We start from the raw sequence: 24,130 nt of genomic DNA on the forward strand, positions 1-24,130 counted from the left end.
GGATACTCAAAGTTCTGCTAGGATTAAACCAGCACACAAAGCACTCAGCATGGAACACTTCCCAAGGACTAAAACTTCATTATTTCTCCCTTGGGAATTGGGTCACCTTCTCCAAACTGCTACTACCTTGCTTTGGAGAAAGGCCTGAAAAGACTTAAGTGGACTTGAGTATGTCATTCCCAAATCAGTGCACTACAAACAATGAGCTCCAGCTAAGTTCTGGCAGTCTCTGGAAATAAAAACTTTGAAATAATGGCTGGAGCGCTAGGACAGTGAGGAGGGTGTTTGCCCTGCACATGGCCACCAAGGTTCTATCTCTAGCATCCCTTAAGGTCCCCAGTGGAGTAAGGCCTGCGTGCGGAGCCAGGAGTAAGGCCCGAGCATAACGGGCATGTGCCCTCCACCCTCCAAAATAAAAAACAAAACAGAACAAAAATAAAATCTTTGAAATAATCCAAAAAATCCTAAATTCCAAAACATTCAAAAAGAGAAGTAATGCTTAACCCATTATGTGGCAGGATAGGGTACTTTTAGCAAATAAGGAAAAAAGATTCCCACAATCTCTTACTATACAAACAGGTTTTAAAGGCAGTATTCTTAAAACCTTTGTCTCCAGACAGAAACCTTGCCAAAACACTGGGTTAGATCCCTGGCTCCGCCTGGGGATAGGGGATGCACTAATTATTGTATAGTACTTAAAAGATAAAGTACCTAACAGACTAATCAAAAGTTTACTAATCCATGATGAAAAGAAAAATGCCTCGATTTCTCATCCAGATTACAAAACGGAAACTTTTGCCGGGGAAAGTACAAATTACCCTACCTAACTTCAGAATAACTAGCTTTTTTTCCAAAAAAAACCAAAACAAAACAAAAAACCCCTCAATCTCTAATTTCTAACGCACAGACCTCCCAAAGAAAGGGCCAGTCTAATAAGAATCAAAACGAAAAGCTGTAAAAATAAAACAAGCAAACAAAAAAAAACCCCAAAAAACTCCAGGCGCTTTCTCTTCCATGGGAGGAAAGGAACAAAGACAGGACGCCCCCCCACCCCCTTCTAGACTTTGGAACACAAAGGAGAACGCGGGGGTGGGGGAGGACCGGCGTGTGCACTTGGCACAAAGGAACCGTCCCGAGCAGGGCTGGCCAGGAACTCGCCCGGATCAGCGGTGACTGGGGGTGTGCAGCGATCCGGGCCTCTGGAAAGGGTCCGCCGCTCGGACGTCCATCAGCGGGGCGGCCCGCGCGGGGCCACGGGGCGAGAATGCCCCGTCGTCCCTCCTCGATGCGGGCACGGAGCCCTCGCGGTGCGGGGTGGGGGTGGCTGTGCCAGGTGTCGCCAAGAGCGGGGGGTGGGGGGGTCTCCAGAACCTGGACGCCCACTTTGAGGCGTTTGGGTCGGGCCAAAGGCAGCCCCCGCGCTGAGTGGAGAAACAGACCTGGCTCTTGTCCAGCTGGCAACGGCGGGACTAAAGTTTAGCTTCCTGAAAATGAGCAGGAGCCGTCTCAAGGGGGAAGGGGACAATGCTTAGGGAAAAGGAGAAAACGTGCGGGAAGTGCCTGGGGAGGGGGAAAACCCCAAGGGCCACCTTGGGGAGGGGGGGCGGCGGGGGACACGCTCTGAAAGGGCCAAAGCGGAAAAAGGGGGCGAACGGGAGCGCCTGGGACCCCGAGGACGGGACGGAAGGCTCTGCGACTCCTGGAGCTTTGAATGAAAAAGTCTCTTCTTTTCCAGGCCCGGGGCCACGGGCCATGCCGCCGGAGCAGTGAAGGTGCAGGGATTCGTTTTGGGGGGCTGAGCCCCCTTCTCCCTCCACCTCGTCCTCGCTCTGCGCCCGGCTCCCGCGCTTCCTTCAACCATCCAGAAGCGCGCTCCGGCCGGGCAGGAGCCGCGCCGTCGCGGCGGCCACGGAGAACAATAGGCTGGGGAGCGGCGCGGGGCCGAGGCCTCACGCCGGGACGACCACCATCCCGCCCCCCTCCTCGCTGCCCCAGACTCACAGAGTCTTGGGCATCTCGTCCTCCATGGCTGCTGCTGTCGCGGCGGCGCCTCCGGGTCCAGCTCCCTACCCTTTGCTACCTCCCACCTCGTTTGAACGGCTATGGCTGCGGGATAACGGGGTGGCTCGGCCGCCCAGAGGTTACTCCGCCTCCTCCGGCGGCGGCAATTACACTAAAGCGCCCGGCCCGGCACGAACAATGAAGCCCCAGTGCAAGATGGCGGCGAGCCGGGAACCTCGGAACAGCCCGCGGAGTGACCCGGGCTGCGCAGGCGCAGAACCGTCCGGCAGGCTCAGCCTCGCGGCCGCCGGGCTGCACCTCCATCCATAGGTTCACTTGTTGCGCAGCCGCGCTGGCTACCCGGCGCCGGGCGCCGGTCGCAGCGCGCAGGCGCGAGAGTTAACTCTTTCGGGACCTTGGATCTACTTTTGTCTTCTAGCTGGAGTCACATTGTTGCAAGTGCGGGGGATGATAATGAAATTTATAATGAAACAAATTTGCGTGGAAATGAGAAGTTGTCAGTGTTTCTGGAGAGGAAAATGAACTCAGAGATTACTGGTTGTCTTCTTTGTCTCTGAAGTCCAAAAGCGAAATGCGCCGCCCGGGAATCGAACCCGGGTCGCAAGAATGGGAATCTTGCATGATACCACTACACCAGCGGCGCGGCTGGTATCCTCGCTGGTCAAAAAGACTTAGGACTAAGCATAAGCATACGCGTTTGCTCCTGGATGAAAATTCTTTATTTGAAATTAAACTCTTATTCATACACTAAATCCATTTTTTTTGCCATACATAAGAAACAGCTTTGTCTTCTCTCTTCCAAATATAGTTGAAAGGATGTTCTTCCTTTTTTCCTCTATATGTTTTAAATATTAAAAGTAGAAGTCTCAGTAAAGAGAATTTTCCTTCTTGATTTTAACCAAATTTTTGAGAGCCAGCAAGGTTTTTCTAGATCTTTGCCGCGTTTGTTTTTAAAATACATTTCATTGGTTTATCGCCTTTACATTAGAAGCATTTAAGAAATATAAATGAAAGTTAATCATAAGTCAGAAAACCAGATGAATCAGAGATCGATAAATTTCGTTCCTCTACGAAGGGTGGAAAAATCAGAACTTTTGATGTGTGGTTCAACGTTCATTCTTCTTGTATGAAATAGTTCCCACCCCCGCTCCATGAGCTGGATCCCCCAGTTCCCTGCCAGCTCTTTGAGAAATATTTCTTAAACACAGGAGAATGTACAGTCTTTGAAACAGTTCTTCTACTGAATGGTATACTTTGAATTTCTATTTATAAAGTCTGTGACACATTCTTTAGAGATAGTAGAAGTCTAAAATTGTCTTTTTAGAATGAATAAAACAACTGTTAGCAGTGGACGGTATTTTTATCTTAAGATTCCAGGGATTAAACCTAGGTCTCAGATGAGTACTTTGCCACTTAGCCCATCCCAGCCCCAAACAATGTGAGAGTTTTTTGCAATGTATTTCACGTCTTATAATTCACCCAGGAAGAGCCATTTTTGTTGTATAACAGAGATGTACAAACATCACTGTAATTAATGTAAGAACATTTCATGACGTGTAGATTCACCTCACTTGCACATTCACCTCACTAATCATCTTTTTGTCTCTATAGATTTGTCCCTTTCTAGACATTTCATGTAAATGGAATCATATATTATGTGGTTTCTTTCATATAATATTATGCTTTTTTTGTTCTTCTATGAAATAGAGTATAAGTACTTTATTTTTCGCCAAAAGTAATTCTATGTTATAGACAAAGCACATGTATCATTAAAAATTTTTTGTTACTAAAATTTATTTTTATTACATTTATTTAGAATTTTATAAAACTTTATTGACATTTTTATTTTGAGTGTAATACATCAGTCACAAACTAAACATAGATTAAAAAAAGATTTGGAATTCCCTCATTCTTCCCTTCTTGACATAACCAATATTAACAGGTTAGTATAAAAGCTTCCTTATTTTACTTTAAGTGTTTATGAGTACATATGTGTATGAGGACTTATAACCTTTTGTCATTATTTTTTAATTTAGTTATGCCATGGAAGTTACTGTGCTACTTTCTTCTCTCACTTAGATGTACATCACAAGATGTTTTCCATTTCAACTACAACAGATCAGTGAATTTTTTATAATAGCTGAAAAATAAGCCATATAACAAATGTGTCATAATCTGTTAAATGGCAAATTGAATAAATGGCCACAACAATGTTAATGGATATTTAGATTACTCTTTTTTTACTACTATAAACAATAATATTATATGCATCTTGAATATATCTTTATGAATTGATATTTTAATTTCTGTTGGATATCACTAAACATAATATTAAATTATATAGCTATGTTGCTAAAAAATAGAACATGTCTATGTTGATATATTTATATGTAGATAAATATTTTCTATTGGTATTAATCATTCATGAACTGTGCAGGTGGCTGTGGAAAAATACATGTCTTGCATGTAGGAAACCCTGGGTTGGAGCCAAGGCATCTCATACATAAACAAACAAATAAGTAAGGTCTGAGTAATCGATATGCTGAACTAATATTGGAAAGCCAGTACCTCAAAACGCCTGTATTATTAGCCTCCCTGGGGAACCCTGCGACTTATTCTGTAGTTCTGTGACCACCACGCAGAGTGCTTAACTTCTTTCTTCTGGGATTCTCTCTGTCTCTCCTCCCCCTCTCTTCCCCCTTCTTTCCATCTCTTTCCCCCTTCTCTCCCCATCTCCCTTTCTTTCTCTCTCCCCCTCTCTTCTCTCTCTCCAGCCTCCTCTCTCTCTCTCCCCCTCTCCTCTTCTCTCTATCACCCTCACTTTACCCCTTTATCTGATTCTCTCTTTACCTCACATTTTCTAAATAAAAATTATTTGCTTTACTAAAATAGAAAAATCAGTACTTAAGATCTCAGCCATCCTTATACCATTTCCTCTGGCATTTATAATGTACTCTTACTAATTTTTGCCAATGTTATAGGTGAAGAATGATACCTTCTTTTATTTGTCTAAACTATTACCAGAGTTGAGCATTTCTTCATGTTGTTACTTTTGCTATTGGCATTTTCTCTTTATAAATGACCTATTTATATATCTAATCTGTATTTGTATTAAGTTTTTTAATCTCATCACTATGAGCTCTTTTTATGTTTTTTTATAATAAATCACAATTCTGTCATATAAGTGGAAAATACTGTAATGATTTTTTTTTTTTTTTGCTTTTTGGGTCATACACGTCAATGCGCAGGGGTTACTCCTGGCTCATGCACTTAGGAATTACTCCTGGCGGTGCTCGGGGCACCATGTGGGATGCTGGAAATTGAACCAGGGTTGGCGGCGTGCAAGGCAAATGCCCTACAAGCTATGCGACTGCTCCAGCTCCCATAGCGCATTTTTTAAACAAATTTTTCTCATCTAAAGATGTTTGAATTTTATGTAGGCAATATGTTTAGCTTCTTATATTACTTCTGAATTTACTGTCTTGTGTAAGGTAAGAAATATCACTGAAGCAAGTGTTTAACTTTTTCACATCTGAGCCCTGGCACCCATCCTACACACTGGTCCATCAGCGGGTAGTGATGTCCACGGTGCCAGATCAGTGATATTCAGCCTTTCTATAGTCAGGTCTGGGATTATAGTTGATTGAGAATTTGGACTGTATACAGTGAGAACTGAAATACAAAGAAGTAAGAAGGTATGAAAATGAATTCCACTAAGGTACTTTCTTTACAAAAATTTTTAATTGAATCACCATGAATTACAAAGTTATTCATGTTTCAGTATAATTTAGGCATACACTATTCCAGCAACAGTCCCTCTATCAGAGTCCACTTCCCTCCACCAATAATTCCAGTTTTCCTCCCACCCCAGGCCTGTCTTTATGGAAGGCACTATTTTTTTTTTTATTCCCCTCATCTTTTTCAGAAACTGTAGTTTACCATACTGTTATTGATAGGGTATTGCACATGTCACTTTACCTCTCTTCAGTATAAAGTACTTTCAAAAGAAAGTAGAATAATGGCAGGACTATAGATTTAGTTTTGTTGTTGAAGTGAGCATACATTTTAATATAAAGTGACACTGAAGTCTCATTACTTGCAGTAGTATCCGAGTACATTCACCAGTTTTCTGTTGGGTACTGTACCAATCACACCTACTTTCTTGAGTCTGGGTAAACAAGAACATTTAAAAGATAAACTACAGAAATTAATAAGGGTTTAGATTATCATGATCCTGCTTTATGCATTCTTTGCTGAATACTGCAGAACAGACAAGATGGGGGGATGCTGTTGCTCTCAGGAATGGTGGAAATTTGCTTTCCTGCTCTATCATAACCATTTGTCTTCTCAGTCCAATAATGTTTGAAGTAAAAGCTCCTTGTACTAGCACATGCCACCAACGAAATTGTGAGTCAAAGAAAAATTACTTGACAGCAACCCAGTCTCTAGAACAGCCGAATGGAATCAACACAAGAGGCTCAGGCCCTTCTGAAATCAACACATTTGCACTTGCTCCTCCCTCCGTGAGTGCTGTTTCGCTTGAATTGAACTGAGCATCAGCAGATGCTTTCTGTCATCTGGGGCAGAATTATAGATCTGGGTGTTGTCCAAGATAAATAAAGATGGATGCTATAGTTTTAATATGATCAGTCATACTGTAATACAGAAAGTTCTGTATGAATTGAATTCCATTTCAATTTGTACAGAAGTGAGTGGGCTTTTCAATTTGCTTTAGGGCTCCAGTAGGCTCCACCAGCAGAGCTCAGGGACTACTCCTGGCTTACTCCTGGCTCTGTGCTCCGGAATAACTTCAGGCAGGGCTTGGTGGACCTCATGTGGTACCAGGCATCAAACCTAGGTTTCCAAGTACAAGGCCAGTGGCCTACCTGCTTCAGCTTCTCTTTTGTGCTGTCCCTTCACTAAGTAGGTTTTTGGTAAAATCTTTTCAAGGTTTCAGTCACAAAAATAACTCCTGTGTCAAGGTCAGTAACAGAGTCAACTTTAATCTACCAAGAATTATTTATTGAGAACTTAGTAAGCTCAATGTGTTGAGGTAGCCTAAAGTAGCTTAGGAAAAAGAAAATTTAAAGAAATATGTGTGTACATATATATCTTTAATTTAATACATATATATGAGTTCTTTGTAATTTCTAGGTGTTGCTAAAAAGGAGAGTTTGTATTTTTATGTTTTTTGGTGTTTTTAAAAAATTGTTGGCCATACTCAGCAGTGCTCAGGACTCATTCCTGGTGGTTCTTAGGGACTATTTGTGGTGATGGAAATTGAGTCAGCTACAAGCAAGGCATAATAACAAAGTCTTGCAATGGAGGCATTACTGGTACCTGCTCGAGCAAATCGATGAGCAATAGAGTGATAGTGACAGTGACATGCAAGGCAAGAACTTTACCTGGTCGTATCTCTCTGACCTGTATATATATTTTTTTCTTTCTGGGTCACAGCCTGTGATGCTCAGGGGTTGGCTCTACAGACAGTGATTTCTCCTGGCGGTGCTCCAGGGACCATATGGGATATCAGGAATTGAACCCCCCTGCTCCAATATTTTAGAGAAAAAAAATATGCTACTGATTTTTCTGAACTGGGAAGAACTTAAATACTTGCTCAATGAATTATTTTTGCATTAATTCCCCAAGTTCAACCTTCCTACCTAATTTACTTTTGCTCTATACGTATTATAGTTTATGTTCATAAGCTCATTTTTTTTCTTTCTTTGGGGTGGAATATTTTTGTTGTTGTTATAGTGCGAGGCATCCAAGCCAGAACTTAATACTAGGAATCTACGTTAGCTACAACCTGGGCACATGGATGCAATATTTTAACCACAGAGATATAATCATATAATCCTCATCAACCAGAAACCACTTTCAAAAAAAAAAGAATCCATTAATACTAGGACAATTATTAGAGGTCCTACATTCTTTTCTGATGCTTGCATAATATCCTGACTTATGACATGAGGACACAGCTTTTAATCCTGCTTTTCCTCTTCCCTCACTCTGCACCACCCCCTCTCCAGTCTCCGTCATTATTCTTTCGTCTAGCACCATTTATCATTTACACAACAGTGCCATACCATTTGCACAGCTGTGCCTGGAACGGTAGCACTCTTCTGACTACGTTTAGAGCTAGTGCCTTCTGCAAGAGGAAGGGCGTGAAGGAAGGGGCTAGCGAAGATTTAAAGGTGTTTCCCCCAGAGAGCTGGGGAAGAGACCCCTCTGGGTATCTTTGGGGTTTGCTCGAGGCGGGATGGGCTTCGGACGGGTTGCGGGACTGGCTGGTTTGGGGGGCGCGAGGGGGCCCGGCGGTGAGTGAGCTTCGGGAGGGCGGGGCGGCGGCGCGGGGCTCGGGACCCGCGTGGGCGGGCGCGCGGGGGGCGGGGCGGGGGGCGGGGCGGGCGGAGCGCGCAGATGCGCCGCGGCCCAGCCACTGTCTGGCGTTCGGGTCAGTCTGCGGCGCTTGGCGGAGACATGGGGCGCACGGCCCGGCCGCTCCTCTCGTCGCTTCTGGGGCTGGGGCTGCTGCTGCTGCTGTGCAGCTGGGGGTGCCCTGGCAATGCCCATCGGCGGCCCCCGCCGCGTAAGATCGGTAGGAGAGAAGTGGGCGGGGTGGGGGGCGGGTGGGCATGAGCCCCACAGCCTGGCCGCTGCTGCTGGGGAGCACGCCGAGCCCCTACCGGGTCTCGCCGTTCCCGGTTCCCCAGAGTTGCTCTCGAAGCCCCGGAGACCGTGCCTTCCCGGGCGTGCAGATACTGCCACTTGTGGAATGGGCCGTGGAGGGAGGCCGCGGGCGGGCTGGCGCCCGTCCGCTCGCACGCACCCAGCCACCCTGCAGCCCCAAGTCCCGGAGGCCTGGGGCTCCAGGGAGGCCGAAGCCCCTTTTTGTGCAAGCCCCCCTCCCCCACCCAGGCTCTGTCTGCCTTCCTGCGCGGCCCCGGAGCTGTGGGCCGGCCGCGAGTTCTGCAGATGTCAGGCGCACGAGGGCACCATGCGCGCGCGGCGGGGCGGGCGGGCCGGGCCTGCCGGCTGCCCCGGCGGGGCTGGAATCCTCGGTCCCCAGGCCACCTGCGTGCGCACGAAGGCCTGCTGGCACAGTGGCTGGCCCTCGGGACGATCGCAGCCCCGGAGGCATCTGCTCTTTCCCCAGCTTCTCTCTTCTCCCGCCTCCCCCGTTTGTTTTGCTTTGCTCTGTTTTTATCTCCCTTAAAGCTGCGTTGAGGGGGGGGTCCCTAACCTGGCCCTGTTGATAAGACGACCATCCTGGGCAAATATGGCGGCCCCTTCATTGCAGTGCGGACTGGGAAGGCCCACCCCCGCTCTTGCATGCGTTGGGCACAAAGAAGGATGTGCAGGCCCAATGGAGCGTCAGCAAAGCACTGGAAATCTTTGGGCATCTGGCAAAACAAACAAACAAAAAATCTCCTAAATACAAAACCAAACAAACATACAAACCAAAAAACCCAGAAAATCAACTAATGCCAATTTGTAATTTAATTGAATGTCATCTGGGGCCACATCTCCAGATTTTGAGTTTTCTTTCCTTCCCGGTCTTTAGGCTTCCCTAAATTGTTACTTTGATAGTCTTCAATTGATTATTGAGTAAGGGCCTTTCGAAAAGCTTTGATAGAAAAACAGAACACTCATAAATGGACCAAGGGTTTAAAAAAAAAAAACCCACGTTCTTAACCTGCCTCTCCCATAGCAATCATTGGAGCCGGTATTGGTGGCACATCAGCTGCTGTTTATCTACGACAGAAATTTGGCAGGAGTGTGAAGATTGACGTGTTTGAAAGAGGAGAGGTGGGAGGCCGTCTGGCCACCACGGTTGTGCAAGGGCAAGAATATGAGTCGGGAGGTGCTGTCATCCATCCTCTTAATCTGCACATGAAGCGCTTTGTCAAGGACTTGGGTATGTAATTTGGGTCTCCAGCTAAGCAGATGTCTGTGTGACCATCCATGTTGTCCCTGTCAGTGAGGGAGCCGAAACTCTTCTGCCCAGTTAACTGCCTTTTACAGAGAAGTTGGTGAGACTGTTGCCACCCCTTCCTGTTAGCCTGGGCACTGTTCAGTAGGAGCCTCTGCTGTAATGGACACTGGGTATCTGTAGCTTCAGTTAGCTGGAATTACAGCCACGGAGTGCGGCTGGTGGCGGTGGCTGCTATCCTCACCTCCTAAACCTCTGGGTTTCTGTTGAAGAATCAGGGGGTTGAGTTAACAGATAGCGAGTGAGCTCAGTTTCCACCTTGAGAGATCCACAGGAGGCCCGAAGTGGCTGGTTTCAACTTGCATAGCCACGTGCAAACCTGGGAGAACTAACCCACTGCTTCCCTGTGAGCGGGTTTGTGGGGCAGGTTTGAGGTAAGTGTGCAGGCCTCTGCAGGTCCTTCGCTTGGGGAAATGAGTCATTTTGGCTTTCCGGTTATCTGGAATATCTGGTTATGCAAAATAGGGTTTGTGTGGGATACTTTCCCTCAGTGTTCTCCACACTCCCAGTGGATGCTCCCTTTGCCTCTCCGAGGACAATTGTTTGCCAGGAACAGTTTATTTTATTTCATTTGGTTTTGGGGGGGCCACACCTGGTGGTGTTCAGAGCTTACTCCTGGCTCTGCACTCAAGAATCACTCCTGGCAGTGCTCAGGGGACCATCTGGGGCACCAAGGATTGGACTCCAGACAGCTGTGTGTAAGGCGAACCCCCTATCTGCTATGCTATCACTCTGGCCCCAGTGAGGAACAGTTTCTGCCACACCAAGATTTATGTCTGACATTTCAGTCTTTCTGTTGAGTGCAATCATGTTCCTCCCACCCCCATTGTCTTTCATGCAGGAGGCCTAGGTTCAGTCCCTCCTTCACACTCTGAGGTATTTGTCAATAAAATTTTGTCCCAGACCACCTGCAGGAATTACCCCTGAGTACAGAGCTAGGAATAGCTGTCCCCCCAGCTGGGTATGGCCTCCAAATCTGGAAAAAAAAAAAACAACCAAACCCCCAAAAGCCAAATCTAGTGTTTACACCCACATAATCATCTTTCAGCATCTGCTTTGAGACAGAGTAGTGAGTGTGTAGTGTGTGTCTGTTCTATTCTCCTATTCTCAACACTCTATTCTCACCAAGAGACTCCTTTATTATTTGTGTGTGTGTGTGTGTGTGTGTGTGTGTGTGTGTGTGTGTGTATGGTGGGGGGGTGGGTAGTTTGGACCAGACCTGGTGATGCTCAGGGCTTACTCTTTTTTTTTTTTTTTGCTTTTTGGGTCACACCCAGCGATGCTCAGGGTTCACTCCTGGCTCTGCACTCAGGAATCACCCCTGGCGGTGCTCAGGGGACCATATGGGATGCTGGGAATCGAACCCGGGTCAGCCGCGTGCAAGGCAAACGCCCTACCCACTATGCTATCTCTCCAGCCCCTGAGGGCTTACTCTTGTCTCTACACTCAGGAATTATTGCTGGTAGTGCTTGGGCGACCATATGGGATGCTGGGGATTGAACTCTCTGGTTGGTTGCATGCAAGGCCAACACCCTACCCGCTGTGCTATGGCTCTGGTCCTTTAGTAAGTCTCTGAGTAGTGGGCCTGTGCCTGGAGTTCATTAACTTCATAGTGTCCCCAGTAACATTCAGTTATCATGGAAGCCACTGTCTTAGTCCTCTTTTCTGTTTTTGCAGGTCTTCCGACTCTTCAGCTCTCTGGTGGCGTTACCGGGGTGTATAATGGAGAGAAAATGGTGTTTGAGGAGAGCTCCTGGTTTATAGTGAACATTCTTAAACTAATTTGGCATTATGGACTTCAGTCCCTTCGAATGCATATGTGGGTAGAAGATGTATTAGATAAGTTTATGAGGTAATTCTTCTCTTTGCCCCCTTCCATTTAACTAAATCTGGCACCACAAAGCTTGTTTGTAAGATTAGTAAGCAGAATGTTTTGTATAGAAACTATATACACTGTCCATTTGGAAATTGAAAGGGTAATTGATTTTTACCTCTGAAAATGTGTTTTGTAAATATGTGTGTAGTACCACTAGACTCCTTTAGTCGTCTATATGTTAATACCTTCAGTTCACATGACAGCTCGCAGATAGGTACTGTTCTCAGGGTTTTTTTTTTGGGTGGCATTTCACACCCAATGGTGCTTAGGGTTTACTCCTGGCTCTATGCTCAGAGATCACTCCTGGTAAGGCTCAGAGGACCATATGGGATGCCGGGATAGAACTAGGGCGAGCCGCATGCAAAGCAGGCACCTTACCTGCTGTACTATCACTCTGACCCTGTTCTCAGCTCTTTGTAGGTGTGGAAGGTGGAGGCATAGAGAGATTTCACATGTACCCTTGTACATATCTGTCTACTCAAGATACACTTGGAGGGCTGTAAGCTGGGCTTCTTACCCAGACAGCTGCTTCCAGTGTCTATACCCTTTTAATTTTGTGTGTGTGTGTGTGTGTGTGTGTGTGTGTGTGTGTGTGTGTGTGTGTGCAGTGCTGGAGATAGAACCTATAGCTAGATATGTGGCTCAGGTGGTAGAACATATGCTTTAGCTAATGTGTGAGATCTTTATAATTCAATTCCTGCACCCTGTGGCCTCCAAAGCACTGCCAGGTTAGGCTGGTGGCCACAGATCATGGTCAAGAGTGCCACCCCCTTCCCCATCGAAATAGGCTACATCTTTCTTCTTTTTGGGGTCACACCCAGCAATGTACAGGGGTTTCTCCTGGTGGTGCTCGGGAGACCATATGGGATGCTGGGAATCGAACCCAGGTTGGCTGCGTGCAAGGCAAACGCCCTACCTGCTGTGCTATCGCTCCAGCCCCCAACACCTTTCAAAATAAGATTTGCACCTATACTGGTGCCAGTAGCAAATCACATGGAAGTTGACCACATAGGAGGCATGTGCGGTACTAGTGAGTCACATGGTGGATCCAGAGTCTGTACTTTTAATCCCTGCACTGTGCTGGTGTTGTGTATATGAGTGTGGTAAGTCGTCCATAATCTTAGAGAGATCCGAAAACTTGAAGGAGGATTTATTGCAGCATGCTATTTCAGTGAGCCAGAACCTGAAGTTCTGTGCCCTAAGAATTTATTATTATTTAAAAAAATTTGTTTTTGCTCTGGGGCTATACCCAGCGGTGCTTAAAACTTAACCTCTGGGGGCTGGAGTGATAGCACAGTGGGTAGGGTGTTTGCCTTGCAAGTACTTGGCTGACCCGGGTTTGAGTCCCAGCATCCCATATGGTCCCTTGAGCACTGCCAGGGGTAATTCCGGAGTGCAGAGCCAGGAGTGATCCCTATGCATCGCCAGGTGTGACCCCCCCCCCCAAAAAAAAAGAAAGACTTAACCTCTGGCTCTATGCAAAGGGATCACAGCTCCTAGTGAGGCTCAGGGAACCATCTGGGGTGCTGGGGATAGAACCCGGTCTGCCAAGTACAAGGCAAGTGCCCTACCCACTGCACTATTTTTCCAGGCTTGCCTCAAGAATGTGTTTTTTTTTAATGTAGTAAAAACCGGCAACTGTTTATACAGTTTTAGGATTAAAGTTGATTAGATAACAAAGTTACAATATTAAAATCAATAGATCTGGAAAAAAATTTATATGAGCATTGTTATATCTGATTGCAGGGTTGGTAGGTTCTTGTCTAAGAATTTATTAAGTGTTTTGTTGGTTCAGGAGGTGTCACCTTTGCGGCTGCACAGCCCAAACACTTCCAGATCTGTGGTCTTGGCCAAAGAATCTATAAGGCTGCACATGTGGGTGGTGGGCAGGGCTACTGGGGCTTCCGGAAGGATGGGGGGTGGGGAGAGGCTGTCCACCCTGGCTCCGAATAAAAACACCAGAGTTCAAAGGTACCAGAAATTATTTGGAGATCGGTGTTTCTCCAGAGAATACTCGTGGGGTGGTGGAGCTGATAGCTCTAGTGGTAGGGATGGCTGCTGCTTCATGAGCCTTGGTTTGGCAGGTGTTTGCCCGCCTGCCATGGGCGTCTGGGGTTTTCAGCTGTGGGGTATGGCACTGCCATAAGGTTTAGCTGCTTGCGTGCATCTCCTGCGAGATTTAGTCGGGATTTGGTGGAGCAGGGATGGTGAACCCCTGCCCCAACAATTTAAATGGAGACACTAAACTTCAGGGGCTGGAGAGATAGTCCAGGGGTTAGAAGACTTGCCTTGTATCCTGCTGACCCAGGTTCCATCCTTGGCACCACATAATGGTTCCCCCAGTACTGCCCCTGAGCACGGCTGGGTGTGGCTCTCAATTTGGAATCACTCCTGGGAGACTGTACAGGGTGCTGGGGATTGAACCCGGGTTGGCTGTGTGCAAGGCAAGTGTCCTGCCTGCTGTCTTGTCTCTCTGGCCCAAAAACAAATTTATGCTGAGAGCACCACTTATTTTCAGACCCAGTGTATAAATATATTGTTGCATGCTCAACAGGAAAATCAAGTTCAAACAGCATCAAAGGTAGTTCTACCTGTGTGTATGTGTTTTGTTGTTGTTGTTGTTTTTTGTTGTTGTAGTTGTTCTTTTTAATCTGTAGGCTTACATTATGTGTAGACAATGATTCTGAGTAACGAAGAACAAAATATTTAGAAACTTTTTTCACAGAGGTGAGAGGGGATGTGGGGTGATGATGGCTGGGGGATTGATTTCTGTGTTTTTTTTTTTGTATGTTTTTGTTTGGGGGCTCTTCCTGGCAGTGCTCAGGGGCTCTTCCTGACTCCTTGGCAATGCTAGGCAGTCTGTCTGTGGTGCCAAGAGTTAAACTGGGTTGATGACACAAAACAAGGTCTGGCCCTTTTTTGTTGTTGTTGGCCAAACTGGTAGTGCTTGGAGTTCACTCCTGGTGCTGTGCCCAGGGACCACATCTGGCCATGCTGTGGGGCCTTACGTGGTGCTGGGCATTTGAATCAGAATCAGGTTTTGGCAGCCATATTCAACACAATCACTTTAATCTCTGTATTGTCTTTTATTTTATTATTTTATTTTTATTTTATTTTATTTTTTATTTTTTTTCCCCAGTTTTTTCTATTTTTATTTATTTATTTATTTATTTATTTATTTTTATTGAATCACCAAGTGGAGGGTTACAAAGTTCTCAGGATTATGTCAGTTATACAATATTCAAACACCCCTCCCTTCACCAGTGCCCATCTTCCATCCCCAACCCCCCCAGTATATCTGCCGCCCCCTCCCACCTCCCTAGTCCCCACCCTTGTACGTGATAAGTTTCACTTCATTTGCGCTTATCTCGATTACATTCCATGTTTCAACACACAACTCACTACCGTTGCTGGGGTTTCCCCCCAAAAAGAAAAAGACAGTCCTATTGCCAATGAGGCATTTGATAATTCTCCATTACTAAGCATATAGAGATATTAAGTCCTGCTGTTTGTTACATAACTTTTCTTTTTCCCCCTTGCCCCGCGCCACCGAGTTCACGCCTGTTTAGTAATCGCCACGCTGTCTGACAAAGGGAAAAAACCGAAGAGGATGGTTATTTCCCGTCATCAGCCGGCGTGGGGCTCTGGCTTAGTTGATAGTCTAGTAGAGTGTCTGGAAGCAGTTTCTGGAACCAAAGCTCTTGCGCTGATATCGGCTCCGGCTCGAGATACCACCAGCGTCCCGCTGGTCCATGTACCTAATTTTTCCCCTTATTTCCCATTCCCACGCCACCAGGTCTGTTTGCTTAATGGACATCACACTATGTTTGACACCACGCCACGTTTCTTCCCGAGAAAGAAGGATATTTCTTCTCAGCCGGCGTGGGGATATACCTTAGTTCAGTCTAGAGAGATGGCTACCATTTTGATTGCCTTCAATATTTCAACAAAATACTTACTATTCTTGTTAGGATCACCCACAAAAGTCCGACCCATTAAGAAGGAACCATTACATACTGCTGATACTAAGATGACATTAGGTCGCGCGGCCGCTGTCTAAAGTCCAGGGAAAAAGTTGAAGGAGAGAGAGAGAGATTTCCGCACGGGGGACCTGGCGGAAACTCTCAAGTCACATACTGCAGGTTGCTGGTGGGCTGCCGGTGTCCCAAGCAGCTCCATCCTCTTCGTCAGTCATTCTGGGGGTGCGGGCGCGGAGAAATGGGAAAGCCCACGTGGCTGCACTCTCTTTAAGTGTCCGATGTGGGCGGAGACTGGTACTTCCCCGCCCTCGATCCCCCGCCAGCCGCGCCGCGCACTTGGGTGCGTCTCTCCATTTTGTGCTCAGAAGTGGGGTAGATGCTGTGCTGTGCCCAGAAGTTGAGGGGAAGAGAGATAGATTAAAGAAAAAAAAAAAAAGAGAAACGCCAGGCCCCCGCTCGGGGGACCTGGCGGAAACTCTCAAGTCACGTACTGCAGGTTGCTGGTGGGCTGCCGGTGTCCCAAGCAGCTCCATCCTCTTCGTCAGTCATTCTGGGGGTGCGGGCGTGGAGAAATTTTATTTTATTTTTTTGCTTTTTGGGTCACATCCGGCAACTCTCAGGGGTTACTCCTGGCTCTGCACTCAGGAATTACCCCTGGCGGTGCTCAGGAGACCATATGGGATGCGAGAATTGAACCCGGGTTGGCCACGTGCAAGGCAAATGCCCTACCCGCTGTGCTATCGCTCAGCCCCTCTGTATTGTCTTTATTGCCCTCTTGCACCCCCATTTTTTTTCCCTTTTGGGTTACACCAGGTGATGCACAGAAGTTACTCCTGGCTGTGCGCTCAGGAATTACCCCTGGTGGTGCTCAGGGGACCATATGGGATGCAGGGAATTGAACCCGGGTCAGCCGCATGCAAGGCAAACGCCCTACCCGCTGTGCTATTGCTCCAGCCCCGAAATGTATTTAATAAGCAGTACTGAGCAAGATGTTTGTTGAATAAGTGAATGGATAACAGAATAAAAAGGTATTTTTAGGCTTTTGGGGGGTTCATAAATCTTTCAAAGATAAGAAATTAGATGCAGGTAGATTCATTTTTTTTAATTTGAATATAAATCTTGACTTGAAGATAGTGAGTAGCAAAAGAGTAATGACTAATGGAATAATAAGAGATGCTAGGAAAACTGACAGTTTTTCCTTTTTGGATGGGTGGAAGAAACAGAAGGAGAGCAGAAAAAAAAGAAAAACATGTTTAAAATTTGAAATGAAGTGAGGGGCTGGAGAGATAGGATAGCAGGTTTGGCACTTGCCTGGCACGAAGCTGACCTGGGCTTGATCCCATCCTGTATGGTCCTCAAGACCAGGAGTGATTCTTGAGTGCAGAGCCAGGAATAACCCTTGAATGTTGCCTGGTGTGGCCCCCAAGCAAACAAACAAACAGAAAAGAAATGAAATTAACTGTAAGGGTAATGTGTAGGATGTTAGGAAGGCCCTGTTGTATTTTGTTGTGATGGCAGGGGTGGTATGTAGATGGAGACAATTAAATGAGGTGGGAAGATAGATAAACGTTAATATTACACTACCAAAGTATTTCTGGAAGGTGAATGAGAAGAAAGCACACCAACTTGATTAACTTCAGTAAAGGCTCTTTCTAATGTTCTAATCACATACACACACACACACACACACACACACACACACACACACCAACACACCCATGTTTGAGGGGTGGTGGGCCATATCCAGCAGTGCTTAGGGCTTTACTCCTGCCTCTGTGCTCAGGAGTGACTCTTGGTAGTGCTTAGGGGACCATATATGGCATCAGGGATAGAACCAGGGTCTGCTGTATTGCAAGCTAAATGCCTTAGCTCCTGTACATTCCGATGAGCATATTCATGCAGAAGAGAGTACGAGGGGCAATCGGCTCCCAGAGGGAGGGAGGGAGAGATCTGAGAACAGTGGTGACTGAAATGTCTCCTGGGATCCATCAGCTGGAAACCTGAAAGTTAGCGTGCTCTTTCCCTTTATGCATCCTCCTCCCCCCTCCACACCCCGCCCCACCTCCTCATCTTGTTTGGTATTTAATGATCATTTCTCTTTTCAAAAGGATCTACCGCCTCCAAGCCAATGATTATGCCTTCAGTAGCGTAGAGAAGTTGCTACATTCTCTAGGAGGGGATGAGTTCCTTGAAATACTTAACCAGACACTTAATGAGACCTTGCATAAAGCCGGCTTCTCTCAGAATTTCATCAGTGAAATTGTTGCTCCCATCATGAGAGTCAATTATGGTCAAAGCACCAACATCAATGGCTTTGTGGGTAAGTCAAGGTTTAAAACGCTCTTGCTCCTCATGGAGGGGTTTATCTAACGCTTCAGTGGCTTCTGAATTCACGCCATAAGTTGGAGAGATAGTTTAAAGGGCTGGAGTGTATGGTTTGCACATAGCAGCTCCCTTCAAGCACGGAGCCAAGCATAGCCCCTGAGCACCACCAGGGGTTGGCCTCCTCCTCCTCTAGCCCCTACCCCCCCCCCCAGCCGAGCCTCCCTCCCCCCGCATGCACACAAATGCTCTGTTCTCTGTGGACTCGAAGTCATAGTTAACTATGTATATGTGGATGTGCATGTCTATGGGGGAGAAATGTGCATGCCTGTTGTACATGCATGTTAGGGAAAGATTTTTCCCCTGGGTCATTTGTCGTGCCTGCAGACATTGGGAGCAGAACCCCTTCCAGGGAAGGGAGAGTGAGTAGAGCAATTCCTGGCGGTGCTCTAATTATACCCTAGAGTGAAATAGAGTGGAGAATGAAAATAATCTGGTTTTCCATTCCAATGACAGGAGCGGTGTCAATGGCTTCTACTGATTCTGGCCTTTGGTCAGTAGAAGGTGGCAACAAACTTGTTTGCTCAGGGCTCCTTGAGACTTCTGAAAGCAACCTCATACATGGCTCAGTAATGTTCATAGAGGATAAGACAAAGATCAAGAAACCAGGTGAGCTTGAACTGCTATTTCAGCATTCCTCATTTACTTTGTAGAAGAGCGGGGGAATAAGACCCTGCAGAGTAAAAAGCTGTTGAATCTTCTAGCACCTGTCAGTTTCAGATACTGGAATTTTAATTGTTTGTATTGTCCTGTGTCAAATTATTCCCAATTGTGCTCTGCTCCTGTATAGTGGTGTGACTCTGGATTAAAATAAAAACCAAAAAATTTATGCGCACAAAGAAAAAATTTGGGGTCTGGGGAGATAGTGGAGTTGGGACAGTGATTGCCTTACATACAGGAGACCTGAACTTGATAACTGCAGCGCCACATATCGTCCCCTGGGTCCTACCAGGAGTGATCCCTGAGCTCGGAGCCAGGAGTAGACCAGAACTTTGCTTTGGGTGCGGCCCCAAAACAAATAAAAAAAGACAAAAGGAAAAACATTTTCTGTTTGTACTTTTTTATAAGGTATTCTGTCAGAATAGGAAATGATCCAAAGTAACAAATGCAGGGAGAGTTGATCTAGAGGATACAACTTCTTTAATTATTTAGAATTATAAACTATTGAGGATACTGAATTATTTTTGAAGGTATGGAATGTGTAAAATAGAAGGTTTGCTTCCTTTTTTCCTTTAGGAGATCCCAGAAGGACGTATGAAGTGGTTTACCAAGTTGGGTCTGAGACTTACTCAGACACCTATGAAGTTATCTTGGTGGCCACTCCATTGATTCGAGAAATAGCCAATATAACTTTTCTCAACTTTGATCCTCCAATTGAGGAATTCCATCAACAGTACCAACATATAGTGACAACTTTCGTGAAGGGGAAGTTGAACACATATTTGTTTTGTCCTAAATGCAGAGATGGTTTTGGCTACAGTACCATCTTAACCACTGACAAATCAAAGTTGCTTGTCAACAGCATTGGAATTGTGACCTCTGTATATGAACCGAGTTATATCCAACCATCAAAAGATGGGACAGGTATTTGGAAGATGTTTGCCCGACAGACTCTGAATAAACATCAAGTTTCAAGGCTCTTTAATAGCTACATATATGCTTCGAAGCAACCGTGGCTCGCATATCCTCGCTATCAACCTCCAGAGAAATGTCCCTCCATCGTACTCCATGATCAGGTTTACTACCTCAATAGCATCGAGTGTGCGGCGAGTGCCATGGAAATGAGTGCCATCTCAGCCCACAATGTTGCTCTCCTGCTTTATCACCGCTGGAATGGGTACGACGGCATGATTGACCAAGAAGGGCTATATGAGAGGCTTAAAATAGAACTGTGAAGTTCTGTTTTCCTTGCGTGTTGGTTCCAAATGGATTATCACTGGCAAGAAAATAATTCAGTCTGAGCAGAGTTGATTTGCAATCTGATGTTTTGCCATTATCATCGCCATCATGTAACAAAGGTAATCCCAGCAAGTCATGAGAACACACAAGATTCTAACTGAGCATAAAGGTATAACTAGTAGATTTAGGCCATCTCCAAAAACTTAATTCTTTTAATATCCATCAGCATTATTTCCCAAACTTGTCTGATCAGAAGAATCACCTGGAGGGGCCAGAGATGCTAGGTTAGCAGGCTAGAGCCCAAGCTTTGCATGTTCAATCTCAGCACCACATGGTTCCCTGAGCACTGCCAGCAATGATCACTGAGCACCAAGCTGGGAGTAGTCCCTGAGCACGACCAGAAGGGACAGCAAAATTGAAAACAAACCAAAAAAGTCACCTGGAGTCAGTTAGATGTAAGGATTCTCTGGCTTCTCTGGATTTTCTGATTCAAAAGGTTTGAAAGAGGAACCCTGTAGTTTGAACCAGTGCTTCAAACATTTTAAACTGCACTTGAAGAATTTAAAGACGTACTGTTGACTGGGGTACTGTTTCATTTGCACTTCACAAGTGGACGGTGATTGTTTTTTTTAAAGTCAGATAAATGCAGAGGTCTGTATCTTATACCTGACTTAGGTAATTTATATCCTTTTTCAAAGTAAAGATGCCCAAAGCCTTGGCTTTCAGAATGTTCTTTTGATTGCTTTCTGTCTTCAATTTATTAGAGGTGAAATTCAGAAGTCTTAGTAGTATATATGATTTTAATATGAATACAAAAGTTTCAAGAAAAATAAGAAGCAGAGTCTGTTGATCAAGATGTTGACGTCCTAAACAAAAAACAACAACAAACAAAGAAATCAGCATTCTCTTGTCAAATCACTACCTGAGGAACTCTTTAAGATATACCAATAAGTGAGGGAGCCAACTCATTGAACTTGTATTTTTCTCTTCACCATACCCCTTTTCCTTCCAGGAACACAGATGCGACGGGCATGAGAACAAGAACCACATGCTTAAGACTGCTGGGCAGAATATAGAGATAGATCAGGGAGTCTGTGATTGTGTTGTGAAAATCTTTGCTGCCTATTTCTAGCCTTACTGTTTCACAAGAAAAAATAAAGCTCTAAGTTGTTGAAAAAAAGAAAAGTAACTGGGGTTGGAGAGGTAATATGATGATGGATTGGGCGCTTGCCATGCACATGGCCGACCCATGTGTGATCCTCTGAACATTCCATCCCCTGAGCCCTGCCAGAAGTGAATCTGAGCACAGAGCCAGGAGTAAGCCCTGAGCACTGGTGGGTGTGGCCCCAAAATCCTTTCATCCTGAGATTCTGATGTATTAGATTGAGAATAAAGACCTCGAAACTTTGTGGGTTTTTCAAAGGTCCACGTTTATAATATGGATTGAGGATCAGTGATACAGGGCTTAAAAAGTCTCCAAAGGTTTTTAGTGCCTTAGAAGTCCCATGAAACACAACTATATTGTCAAAGTGGACTTTCTTTGTGTGAAGAAATTCTCAGTGAGAACTCCAGTAGCACACTTGATATTATCAAGATGTAATGAGTCTAGTAGCAGAGACAATTCATACCTTACTCTGGAGCAGCTGATGCTGGAGCAGGATATTCAGAATGGCAGCCTGCTGTGATTCAAGACTGTGCTCATGTCAAAGCTTTTGTGACATTTTGAGTGAAAAATTGGTTGCTGCATAAGTCTATCATTTTCAGCTTTTGTTGCACACTGGAATGCTTCCCCAAATGGCTCTGATGCAGCCCAGTTTGAGATTACAACTGCTGAAGAGCATGAATGACTGATAAAAAGCTTGTGAACTCTAAAATTGCAATCAAGAACCAGATAGTATGGGGGTTAAGGTTCTTGCCTTGCACATGGCTGTCCCTGGTTTGATCCTGGCACCACATGTTCACTGGACACCAGCAGGACATTTTCCCACCTACCAAATTAAATCCCACCCCTCCCAACCAAAAAAAAAAGTTGCAGCCAATATGATGTATTGTTAAAATTTTTTCTCCAGATTATTTCTTCAGTAGCTATTTCAGCAAAACACTAAGAATGTTAGTTCTTAAAATGATTCTCTTGTGAATATTAATATGCCGATAAAACTTCCAAGATTGTGTAGAGAAGGGATTAAATTTATGTTTTGCCAATTGGTTACTTAAGAAGTGCTTGAGGCGTTGCTGTTTTTCCTTTATGATTGAAGAAAATATGTGGAGAATATAATGGCTTATTTTATGTGCTACAGGTCGGGAAGTACTAATGAAATTGTTCATTTGTCACCTATAAATATTTTATAATGGAATATATTTTTATTTAAAGGAACATCAATTTAAAATGTTTCTGTGTCAGATCTGTTGGTTGTTTCCCATCAGGGTATCTGAATTTTTTTTCTTTTTTACTGTTTTGGGTCACACCTGGCGATGCACAGGGTTAGTCCTGGCTCATGCACTCAGGAATTACTCTTGGCGGTGCTCAGGGGACCATATGGGATGCTGGGAATCCTTGTGCAAGGCAAATGGCCTTGCTATCCTTCCAGCCCCCTGAAATTATTTTCTTAAAGAAGGAAGCAGTCTAGCAACATAGTATTACTTTTGGTGCCAGAGTGATAGTACAACCGGTAGGGTGTTTGCCTTGCGTGCAGCCAACCCAAGGTTCAATCCCTGGCATCTCACATGGTCCCAGAGCACCATCAGGAGTAACCCTTGAGCATCGCCAGTTATGACCCCAAAAGCAAAGAGAAAAAAAGGTACTAGTTTTAATGCAATTACAGTATTATTTATTTGAAGAAAAATACTGTCAGAGCATCTTACTGCAGACCATCGTAGGTATTACAGGAAGACAAACATGCAGGAGCTGGATGAAATCCAGTTCTCTTCCAGTAGTTCTCCAAATTCTATTTATTAACATCATCTGGAAGGCTTGTTAAACCACTCCGGGTTTCATGTCCAAAATGTTCAGCGGATTTCAAGCCGGACACAAAACTGCTTTTTCTTAAGTTCCTGGGTAATGCTGGTTGGTTGGGAACCAGAGAACCAATTCTATAGTTTAGCTCTGTGTGAAAAAGCAAGCTTGTGGCAGGAGATGCAGACCTGAGGCCTTGGGTTTGATTCTAGCATTGCAAAACAAAAGCCTGGAAATATCAACATGAGCTGCTGAATAAGTATGTATTGGACTTCATGTTAATTCCTGTGATTAGTTGGTCCCTCTAAGCTGTTCTCCTGTTGTACACATTTTTTTGATAAATAGGAAATACTATTTGAGATACACACAAGCCAGCATTGTTTTCTAAGTACATACTTGTGTATATACCCCATGCTCTGGAGTTTAAAGTAACTCAAGATTTATATGCTTTTTAGCAGATCAAAAAAAAAAAAAAAAAAGAACAGGCCTAAGTATTTGCTTCTTAGGTTTCTTAATGATAGGCTTGTGTTACAGTCATCTGTAATTTATCTCATCAGGGTTTGTATCATAGTTGATGAACTGGCTGAATATATTGTGGGTAGCATTACCAGTATCTTCTCCACAAAGAGTCACAATACACTGGAATGTCTTTCTCTGTAATTGTATTTCTACTCTTTAAAAATTGTTTCCCATTTGTGTTTGGAATAAACTACATCACCACTTGCTGTGTCTTAATTTTGTTAATATACTTTGAATATGAAAGTACTTGGAAAAGTTAGGAACATAAAATGTATGAGAAACTTGGAGTTAGGTAGGATATGACTCAGCCAACGTAGTACTCGCCTTACATTTTGGGGGCTTGGGTTCAATCTTTGACCCCGCAAAACAAAACAAAAAACCCAAGAATTTTTACAAGTCTTTCAAAAGAAATCCAATTGATTACTTTTTTTTTCCTTCTCCACTTTTTAACCACATCTGGCAGTGCTTAGGGGATACTACTGTTTTAGTGTCCAAGGCCCTAT

At 45.0% G+C, this 24,130-nt stretch overlaps 2 protein-coding genes and 1 non-coding gene across 10 annotated transcripts in view; 1 reads left to right on the forward strand and 2 right to left on the reverse strand.

Annotated features, from left to right (window-relative positions):
• The window catches only part of TIA1 (TIA1 cytotoxic granule associated RNA binding protein), a 41,685-nt gene extending 39,369 nt beyond the window's left edge, over window positions 1–2,316 (reverse strand). Inside the window, exon 1 of one of the 7 annotated variants that reach the window (XR_008627260.1) lies at window positions 2,002–2,293. Coding sequence is in view for 5 of the 7 variants with exons in the window: in XM_055120689.1 (XP_054976664.1) it covers window positions 2,002–2,027 (26 nt within the window). In the remaining 2 variants the exon portion in view is untranslated. Of the gene's footprint in view, window positions 1–2,001 lie in introns of all 7 variants that reach the window. The other 6 variants (XR_008627261.1, XM_055120689.1, XM_055120690.1 and 3 more) reach the window with 6 other exon arrangements.
• Window positions 2,317–2,594: 278 nt separating this feature from the next.
• On the reverse strand, window positions 2,595–2,665 carry TRNAG-CCC (transfer RNA glycine (anticodon CCC)). Its single transcript has one exon. It is a non-coding gene; the product is annotated as a tRNA-Gly (tRNA).
• Window positions 2,666–8,438: 5,773 nt separating this feature from the next.
• Window positions 8,439–23,831, forward strand: PCYOX1 (prenylcysteine oxidase 1). 2 transcript variants are annotated; one of them, XM_055120972.1, is made up of 6 exons: window positions 8,439–8,614; window positions 9,737–9,943; window positions 11,696–11,870; window positions 17,983–18,194; window positions 18,713–18,865; window positions 19,493–23,831. In XM_055120972.1, exons 1-6 carry the CDS (start codon window positions 8,446–8,448, stop codon window positions 20,149–20,151), a joined length of 1,575 nt encoding a protein of 524 aa, XP_054976947.1. In that variant the 5' UTR covers window positions 8,439–8,445; the 3' UTR covers window positions 20,152–23,831. The 2 variants fall into 2 exon arrangements, with proteins under 2 accessions (XP_054976947.1, XP_004609198.2); XM_004609141.2 differs by having other exon boundaries at window positions 8,441–8,623.
• The last annotated feature ends 299 nt before the right edge of the window (window positions 23,832–24,130 follow it).

The sequence above is a fragment of the Sorex araneus genome, chromosome X, assembly GCF_027595985.1.
Source record: "Sorex araneus isolate mSorAra2 chromosome X, mSorAra2.pri, whole genome shotgun sequence".
Classification (NCBI taxonomy): domain Eukaryota; kingdom Metazoa; phylum Chordata; class Mammalia; order Eulipotyphla; family Soricidae; genus Sorex; species Sorex araneus.

What these genes read in the sequence shown, in the direction of transcription:
- PCYOX1 (XM_004609141.2), top strand. Translation starts at nt 8,446, where the DNA reads ATGCGCCGCGGCCCAGCCACTGTCTGGCGTTCGGGTCAGTCTGCGGCG. An exon ending in GTATTAGATAAGTTTATGAG is followed by an intron (nt 11,871 to 17,982) that starts GTAATTCTTCTC and finishes TCTTTTCAAAAG; the next exon opens with GATCTACCGCCTCCAAGCCA. An exon ending in GACAAAGATCAAGAAACCAG is followed by an intron (nt 18,866 to 19,492) that starts GTGAGCTTGAAC and finishes TTTTTCCTTTAG; the next exon opens with GAGATCCCAGAAGGACGTAT.